This window comes from Salmo salar, chromosome 01 (genome assembly GCF_965601325.2).
Source record: "Salmo salar chromosome 01, fSalSal1, whole genome shotgun sequence".
NCBI classification, from domain to species: Eukaryota; Metazoa; Chordata; class Actinopteri; order Salmoniformes; family Salmonidae; genus Salmo; species Salmo salar.
The window spans coordinates 30303143-30325680 of record NC_138291.1 but is presented as its reverse complement, the minus strand read 5'-3'; the positions used below and the strand labels follow the sequence as shown (position 1 = coordinate 30325680).

The window sequence follows — 22538 nt, the reverse complement described above, 5'->3', positions numbered from 1 at the left end:
TAAACTTCTGACCCACTGGGAATGTGATGAAAGAAATAAAAGCTGAAATAAATCACTCAACTATTATTCTGACATTTCACATTAAAATATAGTGGTGATCCTAACTGACCTAAGACAGGGAATTAAATGTCGGGTATTGTGGAAAAACTGAGTTTAAATGCATTTGGCTAAGGTGTATGTAAACTTCCGACTTCAACTGTACACACACACAAAAGTTTGGACACACCTACTCATTCAAGGGTTTTTCTTTATTTTTACTATTTTCTACATTGTATAATAAGAGAAGACATCAAATCTATCAAATAACACATATGGAATCATATAGTAAACACAAAAGTGTTAAATCAAAATAATTTACATTTGAGATTCTACAAAGTAGCCACCCTTTGCCTTGATGCTTAGCATTCTCTCAACCAGCTTGTGTGTGTGCGCGCGATATAGATAGATATACTTCCAGTGTGTGTGTCTTCACACACCTTGACTTTTCCACATTGGTACGTTACAGCCTTATTCTAAAATGGATGAAAAAAAGGATACGATCTACACACAATAACCCATAAATGGGAAAACTGTTGTTTTTTTTTTGGGGGGGGGGGATAATGTACAAACTAAACTAATTTATTCAGACCCTTTGCAATGAGACTCAAAATGTAGCTCCGGTGCATCCTGTTTCCATTGATCATCCTTGAGATGTTTCTACAACTTGATTGGAGTCCACCTGTGGTAAATTCAATTGATTGGACATGATTTGGAAAGGCACACACACACACGTCTATGGCCTTTTTTGCCTTTACCTCCCTTATCTCAGCTCATTTGCTCACATTGTAAATAGACTTATTTTTCTACTGTATGTTTCATGTGTAACTCTGTGTTGTTGTATGTGTCGAACTGCTTTGCTTTATCTTGGCCAGGTTGCAATTGTAAATGAGAACTTGTTCTCAACTTGCCTACCTGGTTAAATAAAGGTGAAATTAAAAAAAGTCTAGATAAGGTCCCACAGTTGACAGAGCAAAAACCAAGCCATGAGGTCAAAGGAATTGTCCGCAGAGCTCCGAGACAGGATTGTGTCGAGGCACAGATCTGGAAAAGGGTACAAAAGAAAACAATTTCTGCAGCATTGAATGTCCCCAAGAACACAGTGTCCTCCATCATCCTTAAAAATGGTAGAAGTTTGAAACCACCAAGACTCTTCCTGAAGCTGGTCGGCCAAACTGAGAAATCAGGGGAAAAGGGCCTTGGTCAGGGAAGTGACCAAAAACCCAATGGTCACTGTGACAGAGCTCCAGAGTTCCTCTGTGGAGATGGTTGTCCTTCTGGAAAGTTCTCCCATCTCTGCAGCACTCCACCAATCAGGCCTTTATGGTAGAGTGCCAGACGGAAGCCACTCCTCGGTAAAAGGCACATGACAGCCCTCTTGGAGTTTGCCAAAAGGCACCTAAAGGACTCTGACCATGAGAAACAAGATTTTCTGGTCTGATGAAACCAAGATTGAACTCTTTGACCTGAATGCCAAGCGTCACATCTGGAGGAAACCTGGCACCATCCCTAGAGTGAAGCATGGTGGTGGCAGCATCATGCTGTGGGGATGTTTTTCAGTGGCAGGGACTGGGAGACTAGTCAGGATCGAGGGAAAGATGAACAGAGCAAAGTACAGAGATCCTTGATTAAAACCTGCTCCAGAGCACTCAGGACCTCAGACTGGGGCGGCGGTACACCATCCAACAGGACAACGACCCTAAGCACTCAGCCAAGACAACGCAGCAGTGGCTTCGGGATAAGTCCCTGAATGTCCTTGAGTAGCCCAACCAGAGCCCAGACTTGAACATCTCTGGAGAGACATGAAAAATAACTGTGCAGCGACACTCCCCATCCAACGTGACAGAGCTTGAGAGGATCTGCAGAGAACAATGGGACAAACTCCCCCAATACAGGTGTACCAAGCTTGTAGCGTCATACCCAAGAATACTCGAGGCTGTAATCGCTGCCTAAGGTGCGGCAACAAAGTACTGAGTAAAGGGTCTGAATACTTATGTAAATGTGACATTTCAGTAAAAAAAATGTATACATCTGCTAAAATAAAAATACTGTTTTTGCTTTGTTATTATGGAGGTTGTGTGTAGATTGAGGGGGAAAAACTATTTAATCAATTTTATAATAGGGCTGTAACACAACAAAATGTGGAAAAAGTCAAGGGGTCTGAATACTTTCCGAATGCTCTGCATATACGAAATCCCCTGTTGTTCCGGGTGACTGATCTCGTTCTCCGTGGCCGATGCGAGTAAAACTTTTAAAACAAGTTAACACTCGCAAGGTCGCCGTGCCAGACGGAATACCACGGCACATTCTCAAAGCATGCACAGACCAGCTGGTAAGTTTCTTCACAGAAATGTTCAATCTCTACTTCTCCCAGTCCGCAGTCCCAACATTTTTCAAGTTGACCACCATTGTCCCCAAGAACTCCAAGATAACTACCACCTTGTAGCATTCACATCTGGAATTATGAAGTGCTTTGAAAAGCTGGTCACGACACATCAACAATATCATCTCAGATACAAATTGGAGTTGCTCCAGTGTATACCACCCAACAGACCCACAGACGACGCAATCGGAATTGCATTTCACACTGCCCTCTCCCACCTGGACAAGAGGGGAAATAACTATGTGAGAATGTCGTTCAGTGTTCAACACCATAGTCCCCTCCAAGCTCAAGACCCTGAACACTTCCCTCTAACTGGATCCTGGACTTCCTGACAGGACGCCCCAGGTGGTGAAGGTAGGCAACAACATTTGCCACACTGACCATTAACACGGGTGCCCATCTAGGCTGTGTGCATATTCCCCTCCTGTACTCCCTGTTCACCCACGACTGCGTGGCCACGCCCGACTCCAACACCAAGTTTGCTGACGACATGACGGTGGTAGGCCTGATCACCAATGGCGATGAGACAGCCTACAAGGATCAGAGACTTAGCAGTGTGGTGCCATGGCAACCTCTCCAACATCAGTAAGACCAAGGAGCTGATCATGGACTACAGGAGATAGAGGGGAGAGCACTGCCCCCTCCACATCGACGTGGCTGTAGTGGAGTGGGTCAAGAGCATAAAAGTTCCTTGACGACCACATCACTAAGGACTTAACATGGTCCACAAACACCAGCAGTTGCGAAGAGGGCCCGAAATGGCCTCTTCCCCCTCAGGAGCCTGAAAAGATTTGGCATGGGCCCTCAGATTCTCAAAAAGATATATTGCTGCACCATCGAAAGCATCTTGACTGGCTGCATCACCGCTTGGTATGGTAGATGCACCACCCTAGACCGCAAAACGCTACAGAGGGTGGTGCGGACAGCCCAGTACATCACTGGGGCCAAGTTCCCAGCCATCCAGGACTTCTATATCAGGTGGTGTCAAAGGCACGAAAAATTGCCAAAGACTCCAGCCACCCAAGCCATAGACCGTTAACTCTGCTACCATCCGGCAAATGGTACCGGAGCATCTGCTCTCTGTGCATCTGCACATCTACCTCAAAAATACCTCATACCCCCCTGCACATTGATCTGGTACTCCCTGTATATAGCTCAATTGCGTATTTTATTCCTCCATTTTTTTCATCGCAGCATCGTTGGGAAGGGTTCGTATGCAATCATTTCACGGTTAAGTCCCCACCCATTGTATTCGGTGCATGTGACAAATACAATTTGATCTATGGGAACCCAGTCGGCATGCCTAAAGTGTCCCGGTCAATTCTCGTACCTGCATGACCACTAATGTGTTAGTAAAACGCATGTCATTCCTGAAGACGTAACACAACATGTCAATTTGCAGCTCAGCGAAAGCTATAGTTCAGATGGTGAATAAATAGGGTCATACAAGTCATTAGTGAGAGCAACCCTTTCTACCCCACAGGAAAACATTGTTAGACACAAATAACTCAAGATAACAGATGAATTAATGATTAGTCGGTCACGGTGACAGATTTGCAACCTTGTTATGAGTGACAACTAAATGCAGTACTGTTGAACAAGGGGCAGAGGCAAAAATAAGATGTCAAAAGAGAAAAGAGCAAACAGTGGTAAAATAATGACAAAGTGTAGCTATGATTCAGTGAAAAAAATGTAGTCAATAACAACAGATGGTGGGATTGAAGGGAGCAAGACTAGTGAGAACACTAATCTCCCAACAACCTACAATCTGGCATATATGCATTGTCTGTAACTAATCAATTGAATTTAAACTAAGTTGCTTGGCTTGTTGTGACAAAAACAAAAAAAAATCAGTCTCGAGAGGGTGTGAAGTTTTAGGAATCAACTGTAAAAACTGCAACTCATGTCCCCTTCCTTTAGGACAACCAACCATTACCTTGCACGATAAAATGATTCAGCAGATTCAGTGACTGACCAGCCTCTGTGTCAAGACACTGTCCTTGATCCTCTCTTTCAGAGGACTCAAATCTGTTCATTCTCTGTTCAAAAACCTGTCATTACAGATGATTAAGCACTCATAACCTAACCATGGATGGATTAGTGATACATATTCAAGGCTGTTCTCTTCAACCGCACCAATAATTAGGCTACACTTAAAAACATACTTTCTGGCTGGTTTAACTTTAAAGGATCATCCCCTTTTTTTCCAATTTTCGCCTAAAATGACAATCTAACTGCCTGTAGTTCAGGCCCTGAAGCAAGGCTATGCAGTTTCTTGGTACCATTTGAAAGTTTGTGGAAATGTGAAAGGAATGTAGGAGAATAACACAATAGAGCCGACAAAAGATAATTAATACATTTAAAAAAAGGTTTTGTATTCCCCCCCCCCCCCAAAATCATCTTTGAAATGCAAGAGTAAGGCCATAATGTATTATTCCAGCACAGGTGCAACTTAGATTTTGGCCACTAGATGGCATCAGTGGGCACCGTTTTAGACTGATCCAATGAACCATTGTATTCCTGTTCAAAATGTATCAAGACTGCCCAAATGAGACTAATTTGTTAATTAATAACTTTGTTCAAAACTGTGCACTCTCCTCAAACAAAAGCATGGTATTCTTTCACTGTAATAGCTACTATAAATTGGACAGTGCAGTTAGATTAACAAAAATGTAAGCTTTCTGCCAATATCAGATATGTCTGTCCTGGGAAATATTGTTACTTACAACCTCATGCTAATCGCATTAGCCTATGTTAACTCAACCGTCCCTCAGGGGACCCACCAATCCTGAAGAAGTTTTAAGGATATCAGTGTAATTGAACAAGGTGTGCTGCTGTCATTCGTGGTGCGTTGTCTTGCCAGCCTGTATAATCGTATTAAAACGCTCTTTTTGTGTCAAGCAGCAGTCTCCTTCAGCCATGTCCCTGTGGTGGTGCCGAACCTGGATTTCTATTTAAACAGTGGGGGTGGCTAATGCTTCTCCATAATCCTACATCACCATCATCAGTAACTGTACATACACACTCCACTTCAGGGAGTTCACAACAAGCCTTCCTCTGCCCTCCATTCTCCAGGCTCATTCTCCTGCCAAGCATAGGCTACCAGGCTACCACACACACGTTGGATGAAAATCTGTCTCGCACTATCTGCAACAGCACATTCTGTGTCATCCAGTTACTGGCAAATGAGCAGCTGTATACAGCGTTAAAGCTCAAAAACCTCTGCTACCCTGAGTAAACAACTTTTAGGTCTTTGGTCAATTATGTCAGTTATGGCCTAACTATGAAGACTTATCGTCATGATCATCTCCGTAAGGTCTTCTGGAGGTTTCTGTTACGCCAAGTCATTATTTTCTGTTCGGTCTGCATTGCACTGTGAAATTATTTCAACAGTGTTGCTGTGAAATTCTTTTAACAATGTTGCAAAGAGTCTTTTTTCTCGAGCCATCTTGTCCTCGAAAGTCTTTCAGCCTTGTTATTCTAATCCTCTGGAACTTCCGTTTACATATGACAACAGAGTAGTAGTCCTTCAGTGTAACCCCAGGATGAACTTGTAAATAAAATATTGCTCACATTAACGGTTTCAATACAACAGGAGTACAGCGGCTTCTCTCTCCACGACTCTAGAGCAGCCAATTTAACCCCTTATCCTATAATGTTTCTTGGTAAATCTATAGGCCTGAATCTTTTAAGTGTTTGTGCGCATTAGAATTTATTAAAGGATCGCCTTTAGCACATCTATTGTCAACTAGTTAAACATCTAATTGCTACTGTGTTGCATGTGTAAAACAAACCTGCCAATGTCATAGCATTTAGCCACGTTCACACAGGCTGACAAACAGGCCATCCCTCTTCTTTGCCCCGGGCAAAGCGCTCAACCCAGAGCAAGTTCATTGACTCAGCAGATTTGAAAATAGGCTTTGTATCTGGATTGAGGCTGTCATCATGTGACTGTGTATGTCTGAATGGCCACTGGTGTAATCTGATGTTTGATCTGAAAGATGGAGCTGTGTAGAGCACGTCCCTGGCACATGGGTTGGCCGTAGCACAGAGTGGGGGCTAAAAGGATTTGGGCTGCTGCAAGCAGCCCCCCCCCACACACACACACACACTTCCTTAGGACCCGTGACCAATTATACAATCCTGTGCTGGCTAACTGCTTTGGTGGTTACAGATGGAGGGGAGATTTCAAATTCCCAAAACAATAACACAAAAGCGCAAATGAGGCTGAAGGGGGGGGGGGGGGGTGGGGGGTGAAAGAAGGTTGTTTCTTCTAAGATGCAGCATAGCATTGTGTTTCTTCTAAGATGCAGCATAGCATTGTGTTTCTTCTAAGATGCAGCATAGCATTGTGTTTCTTCTAAGATGCAGCATAGCATTGTGTTTCTTCTAAGATGCAGCATAGCATTGTGTTTCTTCTAAGATGCAGCATAGCATTGTGTTTCTTCTAAGATGCAGCATAGCATTGTGTTTCTTCTAAGATGCAGCATAGCATTGTGTTTCTTCTAAGATGCAGCATAGCATTGTGTTTCTTCTAAGATGCAGCATAGCATTGTGTTTCTTCTAAGATGCAGCATAGCATTGTGTTTCTTCTAAGATGCAGCATAGCATTGTGTTGGTCTTCATTCTGTAACATGATTCTTTTTTATAATAGTGTCTTTAAAAATCAAACCCGGTAGGGACCAATATCATGGGTGCTCCTTGCAGGACAAAATACAAGATAACAAACCTAGTTATCGTCACAATTCTTCTAGTCAAATTACTTTGACAGAACTGAAATGAAAGAAATGTACTACTATAATAAACTAAACTCTGCATTTATAAGCCTCTCTACTCTTGTGGAACATGACTCACAGTCAGCCTCGGCTCAGTCTGTCTACGCAGAAACAGACCATTGTCATGGATGGACAAAGACCCAGGCAGACATTACTGCAGAGTTTGACCATGGAGATTAAAGCCGTAATGACAGGCGTGGATGAACACTTGGTGACTGCAGGGACCGCACACACAAAACTTGCAGGTTTTCTTCATCCACATACACTGTCCAGTTTCCATGGAGCAGACTTTGGTCCTCTCTTCTATGGTGCCGCCCTCTGCATAGAAGATATTTATAAACAAAGCCCACATGCCATGCTCAACTGCGGGCAAATTTACAGTGGAATTTATTTTTTTATATCACTCAGTTGACGTCAATCCAATTGTGAAGTTGTTGAGGGTTCTGAGCTTGTCTTTACATTTAAGCTATATCAACTTGCAAAACATTCATTCCCAAAAGCCAACAAATAGTTTAAAAACAATTTTTTTGCTGCAAATTTAAAATCACAATAGCGTAGTGCACAGTAACTTTCAATAGTAAGGCTCATGGTTGTACAGTATTGGCTGTTCAGTCTGCCCGTTCAGAGACTGTTCTGAAAAACTCCCCTGGTGTGACACTGTGAATATAGTCAGGAGAAACAAAAGGAAGAAATACCAGTGTGTGAAAGAGACGCATCCTTTTATTTTATCTGCTGCCAACTGTAACCAAGGCCAAGAAAGAACTAGGCCTAATCCCAAAAATATAGGCCTACTGTTCTCGCTCCCTGGCTCCCCCACCTTCCCTTTCTTTCCTGCTGTAGAGATGGCAGCCAGAGAAGGAGGGGTGTTGTGCATTTTATAGTGTGCTGCTGCAGACAGCCTCATACCACTCACTGAAAGCAAAAGGGCACCTTGAGTGTGCCGTACTGCCTCTATAAAGTGGAATCAAAAGAACTTGTCCCAATTGAATGGAGTGTCCAGATTGTTATCAATGTCGTAATGTGAAAAGAAATCCATGAAACTCCTGTCATTAAAACCCCCTTACTAGAGTCTCTCTGGTGGCGTTCAATCCCCATCGCTCCATAACTTCACCCCACACCTAGGACCCAGTGGCCAGTATACCAATCCTGCAATGAATTTCAAAAGGCCTTCAAATTGGCTGGCCTGTCTAGATGTGCACCAGGGGTCAGGTCAGCTTTCTAAATCCAGCAGCTGACAACAAATCAATTATGGCTTGGCTGTTGGGTAAGCAGAACTGAGACATCCATAAAGGGCTGGAGAAACCAGGCTAAATATTCAGGCATGTTGGTTGCTGCCCAGCACGCTGCTGCTCCCTCTCTGCCTCTTGGTGACAACTGTGCAGAACCACTCTGGACCAGACAAGTTGCATAATTACTTTAGTTTCTTCAGCTTTTTCTGTCTGTCTTTTACAGAAATATTTCCCTGGCAGCTAAGGGATGCTGAATAACGAAAAGGAGATGACTTTGGTTAGAGTCTTAAGAATTTAGGCAAAATGATATTATTAAAACAGTATGGAAAATGGATGACTGGAAGGATGACTGGAGACGGATGGATTTGAATGATCGATGTCTGCACTTTAAGCTGCAATCTGACATTTCTGTCTCACAAACAGTATTTGTATTATCCTGTAACTGTATAAATGGATGGGGGAGGGATGTGGTTGTTTATAATTGCAAGTACTAATATGCTTGGCTAGTGTGTAGAGTGGCAAGCGTGGATTTTAGAGCATCCCATCTCTGTTCCCATCTGCTCAGGCTATACAGGCAGATGGATACGAGCTGAGAGCGACTGGCCGGCACGTCGCTGGTTGTGGGCCTGTCACACTGACAGATGAGGTGGAGTGTGGCTGAAGGTCAATCACTGAATGCCTGATAGAATAACCCTGGGGAAGGAGAGGGAAAGGGAGGAAATATGCAGATTTAGCCTCATGACATCTCTCCCGCTCTCTGTGAGTCTTTCTCTGATGAATGAGAGGTAGTAATAGAGAGGCCATTTTGGCTCAGTGGAAACCTTAGCCAGGTCTTCGTCTCTCTGCTGCCAGTCAAGCATGTCTCCATGTACAATGGCCCCAATCTTCTACCTTCCCTTTATTCTAACTTTTCATATAGAATTTTTGGTCGAGGGAAAAAAGCAGTCTATTATAAGTATATTAGGTTCATTATTCAATGCGTTTCCTCCCATAACTCAATAATGGTAGAGGATGTGCACCTGTACAGGAAGCAAACATTTGCCAAATACTATAATACAGAACAGGCCCGGTCTTTCTTAACTGCCTTTTAGAGAGAGGATTTAGACCAAAACAGCAAGACAAGTTTACAGAGCAAGAAGGAATGTCAGCCATCTCATCTTACAATATTGTGAATGTGGGTCAACCTAATCCTACCTTTGCCCTATAGCCATAGCCCTTCCTCCAACAGTCCAAGGGTACAGTGCTCTGGAAGGAATATCAGTGGGTCTTATTTTCAGGTAGTTTGAAGTGCACTTTGATACCAGAGTTCTTCAGAGCACTGAATAGAGATTATATAGCTGGAAAGAGAGAAACAAATCCCTTCCCTATGTGACTAATCTAGGGTAGTACAGCTCTGAAAATATCAATAGCCTTACTCCATTCTAGGGGAACATGCTGATTCAACACCTTTCTATCTCCAGGAGTACATAGTTCAATAATAAAACTACTTACTGTTGATGTGAAGATGACAAGGCTATGCAGTGTTCAACAATAAAGTATGTCAGAGCGGAATGCTACAGACTTATTGGCCTATAAAATAACATTCTGTGTTTCCCTCAGCACACTTAGAAAAGGCAATTAAAGGGCTGGAGAAACCAGGCTAAATATTCAGATTGTGTTGGTAGCTGCCCAGCACTTAGCTGCTCCCTCTCTCCCTCTTGTTGACAACTGTGCAGAAAGAACCACTCTGGACCAGACAAGGTGATAATTACTTTAGTTTCTTCAGCTTTTTCTGTATTTTATAGAAATATTTCCATTCCAGGTGATGCTGAATAAACGAAAAGGAGATGACTTTGGTTAGGGTCTTAAGAATTTAGGCTAAATTATATAGAGTAGTATTAACAAGAGCGGAATGCTACAGACTTAGTGGCCGGTAAAATAAATAACATTGTTGCCTTCAGCACACTTGGAAAAGGCAACGCAGAGTGCTCCTCTTGGCAAAAGTACTGAGAATTAATTATGTTAGTCAATGACTGTTTTAACCTCCTGTTATTCTGGTTGCAAAAAATACTTCCCCCAATATCTTGATGAAATCACTGAATTGAAGGACAATCTTATCAAGAGGGTGTTGAGCTAGCCAGTGTTTTCTGAGCTGCAGGAGCATAATAGGACATTGAGAAATGTCCCCATCAGCAACTCACATTTACTCTGTAGGAAAGAGGGAACGAAACCTTGTAACATAATCAGTCCTCGCCACATGGTTGTTTTCTTAATGCCCATTTCATTCTTTAGACACAGTGAATGACAAGTTTTGCGATTTCTCATTAGAAGGTTCAGCTTTGTCATTACCCTGATGAACACCTTGGCAACCTTAACACCATTGTAGGGTGGTTGTTATTAAAAGGAAAAAGGCAGAGTCATAGTAATGGACAATACATTTGCTGGAAGAGCAAACAGAGATGTGGTATGTTAGTAAATAGGCCTTAGCTGGAACACAGTGTGTGCACAAATGCAGATATTTTCCAAGTTGTCTTCATGGCTGTCAAGTCCAACTAGGCCTAAAACATGAGCTACAGTACTCTAAAAAGACAGATCATCCTGAACTGCATATTGTGGTTTTAGTCATGGTATGACAATGCCACATTCACCAGCCCTTCAAATTAAAATGGTACCCTGTGACATTGCAAAACTGTCCCAACAACAACAAATCAGTTATTGATCCTGAGGACATTCAATGTGAATTCTAATGTTAGGCCGTCTGGCACAACAACAAATCAGTTATTGATCCTGAGGACATTCAATGTGAATTCTAATGTTAGGCCGTCTGGCACAGTTGTCAAAAGATTTTTTTCAAAAATCAAGTGGGATGTGAAGTTCTCTGTTAAATGGATACTGTTCAATCTCAAAATGTTTTATTCACACATGGTTCAGCACCCTCCACATCTTAGGGGCAGATCGAAATGTACTGGGGGGGGGGGGGGGGGGAGAAATGACCCAACGTTACAAATATTTTCACGACCCTCCCCTTGTACTGTAAAACAAAATGAACACCCTCCGCCCTCATCGAATTAACTCAAAATAAATGTTTACGACAACAAATAACAGTAACTGTAGCGACCCTGTGTTAATAAACGTGGATATCGACTATGCCACTTTAGCACGCTTTTATTGCACGGTCGATGATACGCAGGGCTACAGGCCAGAAGGTTGAGGGTTCGCCGACCACCACAGACGAGTTCACTCTCCATGCAGGTTTCATTACACTACGATCAGAGCCTGCTGCAGCTGGGAGGGAAAATCATATTTTTCAACATTTTGATGCCATATTTACAATTATATAAATTAGTGCCATGAAAAAGTATTTCCTTAATCAAGGCACTGTATAGGCAAAGAATTTTCCACCAACAGGTTTCTGTGCCAATGCACCTCACAACCAATAAACAAAGCATACTGACTTTGGGCACTTTGTGTCAGGATGGTTTGCGTTAAACACCACAATAAATAGACTGCCAAGCTAGACAAACAGAAAATACATCCCTTCCCATCTGTAGGCTTACCCAGTATCGAAGGCTTTAAAATGTTTAGTGTTTTGTAACAGATGTCTCTTTCCATTCATCAATTTGCCGCTGCAGTCAGGAGTGATTTGTTTTAATTTGTCAGTAAAAATAAATAAACCATTTTTTGTTGATTGCACAATAAAGTTGGGGACGGGCCTCTCGAGTGGCGCGGTGGTCTAAGGCGCTGCATCGCAGAGCTAGCTGTGCCACTAGAGATTCTGGGTTCGAGTCCAGGCTCTGTCGCAGCCGGCCGCGACCGGGAGACCCATGGGGCGGTGTACAATTGGCCCAGTGTCGTCCGGGTTAGGGGAGGGTTTGGCCGGCAGGGATGTCCTTGTCCCATCGCGCACTAGCGACTCCTGTGGCAGGCCAGGCACAGTGCACGCTGACACGGTCACCAGGTGCACTGTGTTTCCTCTGACACATTGGTGTGGCTGGCTTCCGGGTTAAGAGGGCATTGTGTCAAAAAGCAGTGCGGCTTGGTTGGGTTTCGGAGGAAGCACGGCTCTCGACCTTTGCCATTCCCGAGTCCGTACGGGAGTTGCAGCGATGAGCCAATTTTTTTTTACATAAATACATATACAATTACATAGATATGGAGATAAGAGACAAAAAAATGCTCAACCTCCAGATCAGTACGAGGGGGGAAGTTTGAGTACAATTCTTACAAGGTTTTTTGTCTGGTAGGTTTATCTTTAGATGTTTGGGGCTGCTGGTGAACCATGATGTGCAGGCATAATCAAAGTGACACTGGACTAGCGCACTTGCCAGAGTCTTTAGTGTGTCTATAGCGAGGTTTCCATCCAATTGGTGACAGATTTTCATGTGAATTGTCCACTTCACGTTTAAGCTGTCAGAGATTTGACCACTAAATGTATCAGGGCATTGCATGCATAGGCCTTTAGACTTAGGTGTCCACTGTATGACTTTAATGTAAAATATCTATTATACACACTACATGACGAAAAGTATGAGGACACCTGCTCGTCTAACATCTCATTCCAACATCATGGGCATTAATATGGAGTCTCCCCTTTGCTGCTATAATAGCTTCTACTCTTCTGGGAAGGCTTTCTACTAGATGTTGGAACATTGCTGCGGGGACATGTGTCCATTCAGCCACTAGAGCATTTGTGATGTTGGGAGATTAGGCCTGGCTCGCAGTCACCGTTCCAATTTATCCCAATGTTCAATGGGGTTGAGGTCAGGGCTTTGTGCAGGCCAGTCAAGTTCTTCCACACCGACCTTGACAAACTATTTCAGTATGGACCTCACTTTGTGCACGGGGGCATGCTGAAACTGGAAAGGGCCTTCCCCAAACTATTGCCACAAAGTTGGAAGCACAGAATCGTCTAGAATGTCATTGTATGCTGTAGCGTTAAGATTTCCCTTCACTGGAACAAAGGGGCCTATCCGAACCATGAAAAACAGCTGCAGATAATTATTCCTCCTCCACCAAACTTTACAGTTGTCATATGCATTGGGGCAGGTAGTGTTCTCCTTGCATCTGCCAAACCCAGATTAGTCCGTCAGACTGCCAGATGGTGAAGCGTGATTCATCACGCCAGAGAACGTATTTCCAATGCCGGTGAGCTTTACACCACTCCAGCCGACGACTGGGATTGCACATGGTGATCTTAAGCTTGTGTGCCGCTGCTCAGCCATGGAAACCCATCTCACGAACAGTTATTGTGCTGACGTTGCCTTCAGATGCAGTTTGGAACTCGGTAGTGAGTGTTGCCAAACATGGACAGATGATTCTAACGCGCTACACCACTCCACACCCCCATTCTGTGAGCTTGTGTGGCCTACCACTTTGTGGCTGAGCCATTGTTGCTCTTAGACGTTTCCACTTCACAATAACAGCACTTAGAGTTGACTGGGGCAGTTCTAGCAGGGTACACATTTTACAAACTGACTTGTTGGAAAGGTGGCATCCAATGGCAGTGACATGTTGAAAGTCACTGAGCTCTTCAGTAGGTTTGTCTGCCAATGTTTGTCTATGGAGATTGCATGGCTGTGTGCTCGATTTTATACACCCGTCATAGCCGAAACCACTAATTTAAGGGGTGTCCACATACATGCATACAAAAGTATGCATGCATGTATGTATGCATGTTGAACAAAAATATAAAAATGCAACATGTAAAGTGTTGGTCCATTGTGTCATGAGCTGAAATAAAAGATCCGAGACACTTTCCATACACACAAAAAGCTAATTTCTAACGTTTCGTGCTCAAATTTGTTTACATCCCTTTTAGTGAGCATTTTTCCTTTGCCAAGATAATCCATCCACCTGACAGGTGTAGCATATCAAGAAGTTGATTAAACAGCATGATAATTACACAGGTGCACCATGTGCTGGGGACAATAAAAGGCCACTAAAATGTGCAGTTTTGTCACAACACAAGTTGAGGGAGACCGCAGGAATCTCCACCAGAGCTTTCGCCCAAGAATTGAATGTTAATTTCTCTACCATAAGCCGCTCCAACACCATTTTAGAGAATTTAACAGGATGTCTAACCGGCCCCACAACTGCAGCCCACGTGTAACCACACCAGCCCAGGACTCTACATCCTGCTTCTTCAACTGCGGGATCGTCAGACCAGCCACCGGGACAGCTGATGAAACTGAGGAGTATTTGTCTATTGCGCCTCTGCCCAATCATGTAAAATCGATAGATTAGGGCCTAATTTGTTTATTTCAAATGGACTAAATTTCCTTATAGGAACAGTAACTCAGTAAAATCACAAATTGTTGAGTTTATATTTTTGTTCAGTATATATACAGTTGAAGTCATAAGTTTACATACACCTTAGCCAAATACATTTAAACTCAGTTTCACAATTCCTGACATTTAATCCTAGTAAAAATTCCATGTCTTAGGTCAGTTAGGATCACCACTTTATTTTAAGAATTTGAAATGTCAGAATAATAGTAGAGAAAATTATTTATTTCAGGTTTTATTTCTTTCATCACATTCCCAGTGGGTCAGAAGTTTACATACACTCAATTAGTATTTGGTAGCATTGCCTTTAAAAATTGTTTAGCTTGGGTCACATGTTCAGGGTAGCCTTCCACAAGCTTCCCACAAAAAGTTGGTGAATTTTGGCCCATTCCTCCAGACAGAGCTGGTGTAACCGAGTCAGGTTTGTAGGTCTCCTTGCTCGCACACGCTTTTTCAGTTCTGCCCTAAAATGTTCTATAGGATTGAGGTCAGGGCTTTGTGATGGCCACTCCAATACCATGACTTCGTTGTCCTTAACCTGTTATGGCTAGGGGGCAGTATTTTCACAGCCGGATAAAAAACGTACCCGATTTAATCTGATTATTACTCCTGCCCAGAAACTAGAATATGCATATCATTATTAGCTTTGGATAGAAAACACTCCAAAGTTTCTAAAACTGTTTGAATAGTGTCTGGAGTATAACAGAACTCATTTGGCAGGCCAAACCCTGAGAAGATTCCATGCAGGAAGTGCCCTGTCTGACAATTTCTTGCCCTTCTTGATTATCTCTATCCATTACAGAGGATCTCTGCTGTTACGTGACACTTCCTACGGCTCCCATGGGCTCTCAGAAGGCGGCAAAAAGCTGAATCGTGGCTTTGCAGGCTCTGGCTGAAAAAAAGTAGCGCGTTTGGGTAGTAGCTGGTTACAGTACTGTGAGACTCAGGCGCGTGCCCGCGTCGACCCCATGCCTTGTTTTCTTTCGTCTGTTTACCTAAACGCAGATTCCCGGTCGGAATATTATCGCTTTTTTATGAGAAAAATGGCATAAAAATTGATTTTAAACAGCGGTTGACATGCTTCGAAGTACGGTAATGGAATATTTAGAAATCTTTTGTCACGCATTGCGCCATGCTCGTGACCCTTATTTACACTTCGGATAGTGTCTTGAACGCACGAACAAAACGCCGCTATTTGGATATAATGATGGATTATTTTGAACCAAACCAACATTTGTTATTGAAGTAGCAGTCCTGGGAGTGCATTCTGACGAAGACCACCAAAGGTAATCAAACTTTTGTAATAGTAAATCGGAGTTTGGTCAGGGCTAAACTTGGTCGGTGTCTAAATGGCTAGCCGTGATGGCTGGGCTATCTACTGAGAATATTGCAAAATGTGCTTTCACCGAAAAGCTATTTTAAAATCGGACATATCGAGTGCATAGAGGAGTTCTGTATCTATAATTCTTAAAATAATTATGTTTTTTTGTGAACGTTTATCGTGAGTAATTTAGTAAATTCACGGATGTTTGCGGGGGGGGGTATGCTAGTTCTGAACGTCACATGCTAATGTAAAAAAGCTGGTTTTTGATATAAATATGAACTTCATTGAACAAAACATGCATGCTTTGTATAACATAATGTCCTAGGGTTGTCATCTGATGAAGATCAAAGGTTAGTGCTGCATTTAGCTGTGGTTTTGGTGACATATGCTAGCTTGAAAAATGGGTGTCTGATTATTTCTGGCTGGGTACTCTGCTGACATAATCTAATGTTTTGCTTTCGCTGTAAAGCCTTTTTGAAATCGGACAGTGTGATTAGATTAACGAGAGTCTTGTCTTTAAAATGGTGTAAAATAGTCATATGTTTGAAAAATGGAAGGTTTCGGATTTTAGAGGAATTTGTATTTCGCGCCACGCCCATCATTGGATATCGGAGAAGGTGTTCCGCTAGCGGAACGTCTAGATGTAAGAGGTTAAGCCATTTTACCACAACTTTGGAAGTATGCTTGGGGTCACTGTCCATTTGGAAGACCCATTTGCGACCAAGCTTTAACTTTGACTGATGTCTTGAGATGTTGCTTCAATATAGCCACTTCATTTTCCTGCCTCATGATGCCATCTATTTTGTGAAGTGCACCAGACCCTCCTGCAGCAAAGCACTCACACTTTTGGGATGGTGTTCTTTGGCTTGCAAGCCTCCCCCTTTTTCCTCCAAACATAACAATGGTCATTATGACCAAACAGTTCTATTTTTGTTTCATCAGACCAGAGGACATTTCTCCAAAAAGTACAATCTTTGTCCCCATGTGCAGTTGCAAACCGTAGTCTGGCTTTTTTATGGCGGTTTTGGAGCAGTGGCTTCTTCCTTGCTGAGAGGCCTTTCAGGTTATGTCGATATAGGACTCGTTTTACTGTGGATATAGATACTTTTGTACCTGTTTCCTCCAGCATCTTCATAAGGTCCTTTGCTGTTGTTCTGGGTTGATTTGCACTTTTCGCACCAAAGTACGTTCATTTCTAGGAGACAGAACGCATCTCCTTCCTGAGCAGTATGACGGCTGCGTGTTCCCATGGTGTTTATACTTGCGTACTATTGTTTGTACAGATGAATGTGGTACCTTCAAGCGTTTGAAAATTGCTCCCCAGGATGAACCAGACTTGTGGAGATCTACAATTTTTTTGTCTGAGGTCTTGGCCGATTTAGATTTTCCCATGATGTCAAGCAAAGAGGCACTGAGTTTGAAGGTCGGCCTTGAAATACATCCACAGGTAAACCTCCAATTGACTCAAATGATATCAATTAGCCTATCAGAAGCTTCTAAAGCCATGACATCATTTTCTGGAATTTTCCAAGCTGTTTAACCTCTATGGGCTAGGTGGGACGCTTGCGTCCCACCTACTCAACAGCCAGTTGAATCCTGTGGCGCGTTATTCAAATACCTTAGATATGACATTACTTCAATTTTTCTAAAATATGACTATTTTACACCATTTTAAAGATAAGACTCTCGTTAATCTAACCACACTGTCCGATTTCAAAAAGGCTTTACAACGAAAGCAAAACATTAGATTATGTCAGCAGAGTACCGAGCCAGAAATAATCAGACACCCATTTTTCAAGCTAGCATATAATGTCACATAAACCCAAACCACAGCTAAATGTAGCACTAACCTTTGATGATCTTCATCAGATGACAACCCTAGGACATTATGTTATACAATACATGCATGTTTTGATCAATCAAGTTCATATTTATATCAAAAACCAGCTTTTTACATTAGCATGTGACTAGCATTCCCACCGAACACTGCCGGTGAATTTACTAAATTACTCACGATAAACGTTCACAAAAAGCATAACAATTATTTTAAGAATTATAGATACAGAACTCCTCTATGCACTCGATATGTCCGATTTTAAAATAGCTTTTCGGTGAAAGCACATTTTGCAATATTCTCAGTAGATAGCCCGGCATCACAGGGCTAGCTATTTAGACACCCAGCAGGTTTAGCACTCAAAGTCAGATTTACTATAAGAAAAATGTTATTACCTTTGTTGTCTTCGTCAGAATGCACTCCCAGGACTTCTACTTCAATAACAAATGTTGGTTTGGTCCAAAATAATCCATCGTTATATCCAAACAGCGGCGTTTTGTTCGTGCTTTCTAGACACTATCCTAAAGGGTAAATAAGGGTGACGAGCATGGCGCAATTCGTGACAAAAGAATTCTAAATATTCCATTACCGTATTTCGAAGCATGTCAACCGCTGTTTAAAATCAATTTTTATGCCATTTCTCTCATAAAAAAAGCGATAATATTCCGACCGGGAATCTGCGTTTAGATAAACAGACAAAGGAAAAGAAAGCATTCGGTCGAAGCGGGCACGCGCCTAAGCCCATAGTACTCTGAGTGGCCACTTGCCAAAAGCGATAAAGTGTTTCAGCCAGAGCCTGCCTCGATATCGTTCAACTTTTTCCCGGGCTCTGAGACCCTATGGAAGTGTCACGTTATTGCACAGATCCTGAGTCTTCAATAAAAAGAGCCAAGATGAAACACTACTTCTCAGACAGGCCACTTCCTGCTTGAAATCTTCTCAGGTTTTGGCCTGCCATAGGAGTTCTGTTATACTCACAGACACCATTCAAACAGTTTTAGAAACTTTAGGGTGTTTTCTATCCAAAGCCAATAATTATATGCATATTCTAGTTACTGGGCAGGAGTAGTAACCAGATTAAATCGGGTACGTTTTTTATCCAGCCGTGTCAATACTGCCCCCTAGCCCTAACAGGTTAAAGGCACAGTCAACTTACAGTATGTAAACTTCTGACCCACTGGAATTGTGATACAGTGAATTATAAGTGAAATAATCTTTCTGTAAACAATTGTTGGAAAAATTACTTGTGTCATGCACAAAGTATATGTCCTAACCGACTTGCCAAAACTATAGTTTGTTAACAAGAAACTTGTGGAGTGGTTGAAAAACAAGTTTTAATGACTCCAACCTAAGTGTATGCAAACTTATGTACAGTTGAAGTCGTAAGTTTACATACACTTAGGTTGGAGTCATTAAAACTCGTTTTTCAACCACTCCACACATTTCTTGTTAACAAACTATAGTTTTGGGAAGTCGGTTAGGACATCTACTTTGTGCATGACACAAGTCATTTTTCCAACAATTGTTGGAAACATCCGACTACACCATGGTGCTATCCTACAGAGTGCTGCTGAGGTTACTGTAGACCTTCCTTGCAAAACAGTGTGTTTTAATCAATTACTTGGTGACGTGAATATATTTAGAATAGTTTTAATATTTCACTATTTTTAGGAAATTCACTGAGGACGGTCCTCCCCTCCCTCCTCTGAGGAGCCTCCACACAGACAGACAGACGCTACAACACCGACATGGATTTCTTTATGTCAGATGGGTACTGCTGTACTGATATAGATGTACAGGAGGGTAATTTGTTCATTTTCAACCCAAATATTTTCTATAAAGATAAGCAATTGTATTGATAGATCATAGTTACTCCTATAATCTATCAATATAATCTACCAATTGTGCGCGCCCGGGTTAGGGTCGACATTTACTGGGGGAGAGGGGTGTCAAACTAATTCTTACAGTAAATAAGAATTTGTTCTTAACTGGCTTTCCTAGTTAAATAAAGGTTAAATAAAATGTTAAAAAAGTACAACTAAAAACTCTGGTAGGCCTGAAAGTCTTCCCTACCTCAAGTTCAACTGTCCAAGTCAGTTGGAGAGCCGGGCTGCACTGCCTTCGTATTTACTTTATTTAACCAGGTAGGCTAGTTGAGAACAAGTTCTCATTTACAACTGCGACCTGGCCAAGATAAAGCAAAGCAGTTCGACACATAAAACAACAGAGTTACAAATGGAATAAACAAAACATACAGTCAATAATACAGTAGAACAAAAGAAAACAAAAAGTCTACATACAGTGAGTGCAAATGAGGTTAAGTTAAGGCAATAAATAGGCCATGGTGGCGAAGTAATTACAATATAGCAATTAAACACTGGAATGGTAGATGTGCAGAAGATGAATGTGCAAGTAGAGATACTGGGGTGCAAAGAAGCAAGATAAATAAATATGGGGATTTATGGGGATGAGGTAGGTAGATAGCCCATCTGTAAACAGCCCATCTATGTACAGGTGCAGTGATCTGTGAGCTGCTCTGACAGCTGGTGCTTAAAGTTAGTGAGGGAGATATGAGTCTCCAGTTTCAGAGATTTTTGCAGTTCGTTCCAGTCATTGGCAGCAGAGAACTGGAAGGAATGACGACCAAAGGAGGAATTGGCTTTGGGGATGACCAGTGAGTATAATAGGTCTGCAGTAGCTAAAGCTTAATAATAGCCACACCATACCAAACCTTCAAACATTTTTAAACTTTATTAGGGTCATATAAAAAGTTCAGCTATTGTTTATAGTGAAAATACAACCAAAAGAGCAAATGTAAACCAGGGGGAAAATGCACTACCCTCCCCTGTGCCCAATAAAACATTTAAAAAAAATGTAAACCCTCCCAAAGCTAAAAAATAGTTTGCCACCCCTCTCCCCCAGTAAATGTCGATCTGTCCCTTAGCAGACAGAATAGTATTACCACAGACTAAATTCGTAGTTCCCAACCAGGGGTACTAGGACCCCAGGGGGTACCTCGCCTATCCACAGCAGGTACTTGAGAAGACTCATGAAACCATTGGCTTACTGGTAAAATGCACACGAGGGGGGTACTCCAAGCATAGCAAAATTCAGTTTGTGATAAAGTAGCCAAAAAAGGTTGGGAACCACTGGACTAAAGCTATGTAGAATGAGTAACTATCATAGGCGTTGATAGCCTCGGAATGCACTCGCTCTTCTTGGCGGATGCATTCTCTCAGTTACTGTATCGGATTAACAGCAATTAAATTAATTCTGAGTCAGAGTGATGACCGTTTGTACTATAACGTTAGGTTGGGTAGCTAGAGAGCTAACAAAAGCTGTAGTGTACAAGTTCGAGACTGCAATGCAAGTTAGGCTAGCTAGCTACATTATTTATTTCTGTATTGACCAATCTCAGCAATGCGGTCGATGACAATTTGCTTCGAGAAGCAGCCATTCGTATTGCATACCTTCAGTTACCTAAAACCCAGACTGAAAGAAACAACTTTATGGAAGATAACGTTAACAGTGACTAGCTAGCATGTACATGCGTAACTCAATATGTACTAAGGAGTGTAATACATGCATTGCAGCAAAATACTGTATGGGGGGAAAAAATAGCAAACTATTGATTGCTATTTTCGAAAATATATTAGCTAATAACAGATTACTGGCAGTAACTGGAGAATAGAATCGCAAACTTACCTTAGGCTTGTAAAGCCACTTTCGAAATCGATTCATCGTTAAGTTACCTCGCCACTTTACCCCTCCTTTGTCACCGACCCCTCTTCTACCTGTGAGACAGACCAGCAAATGCTAGCTAGCTAACTACGTTGCTAAAAAGGTGGGAAATATTTAATCCAATACGACATCCGAAATTGTAAGGTAAAGAGTTGAAGTGTTAAGTAATTTCTTTAAAAACGACGTTGTGTTTTCATGCCTGCAGAATCCACGGTAGGCTGGTGATTCACTGACACTTTTCAAGTCCGACGGGATAAAGCAAGCAATCCTTTTTTATATAAAGCAAGCAATCCTCCACGGATGGTTTCGTTCGCTCTTCCCCTCCGTCTGCTTGATGACAGCCACGTTGATATCGCCACCCACTTTCCCAGGCTTGCACCATACGTCACTATGGTGTAGCTACCGTAGACATCCTATTAAATGAATAATTCCTAATTATTAGTATTCTAATTACTAATTTATGAATTTAAAATTAATTATTCATTTCTAATTCCTAATTCTATGGTACATACGTCATAATTATTGTTGATTATATGGCAAGCGAAAAGGGATATTTGGTAGTTCTACAATTTTGGTACATTATTTTCAGAAAGTGGTTGTAACACAATGTTATTATGACACAAATAGAAACATGAACATTAGCGGTGCGTGGGTTAAACACGGGGAAGAAGACAGGAACGGGAACTGAACGGGACCCCCCCCCCCCCCCCACAGATTACAATCTGCACTGTATGTTAGTGTTTCTGACATTGTCAGACCATGAAACAATTATTGATTTACAACCACAGAGTTACATTACATTACATTTAAGTCATTTAGCAGACGCTCTTATCCAGAGCGACTTACAAAATGGTGCATTCACCTTATGATATCCAGTGGAACAACCACTTTACAATAGTGCATCTAAATCTTTTAAGGGGGGGGGGGGGGGGGGGGGGTTAGAAGGATTACT

The 22538-nt window shown here is 42.1% G+C and overlaps 1 protein-coding gene across 2 annotated transcripts in view; it reads right to left on the bottom strand.

Moving 5' to 3' along the window:
* Window positions 1-21946, bottom strand: part of LOC106598081 (lateral signaling target protein 2 homolog) — a 58921-nt gene extending 36975 nt beyond the window's left edge. The window contains exon 1 of one of the 2 annotated variants that reach the window (XM_014189170.3): window positions 21551-21946. In XM_014189170.3, the coding sequence (XP_014044645.3) occupies window positions 21551-21586 (36 nt within the window). In that variant the 5' untranslated portion in view covers window positions 21587-21946. The remainder of the gene's footprint in view (window positions 1-21550) is intronic. The other variant, XM_014189201.3, reaches the window with a different exon arrangement.
* Window positions 21947-22538: the final 592 nt, after the last annotated feature.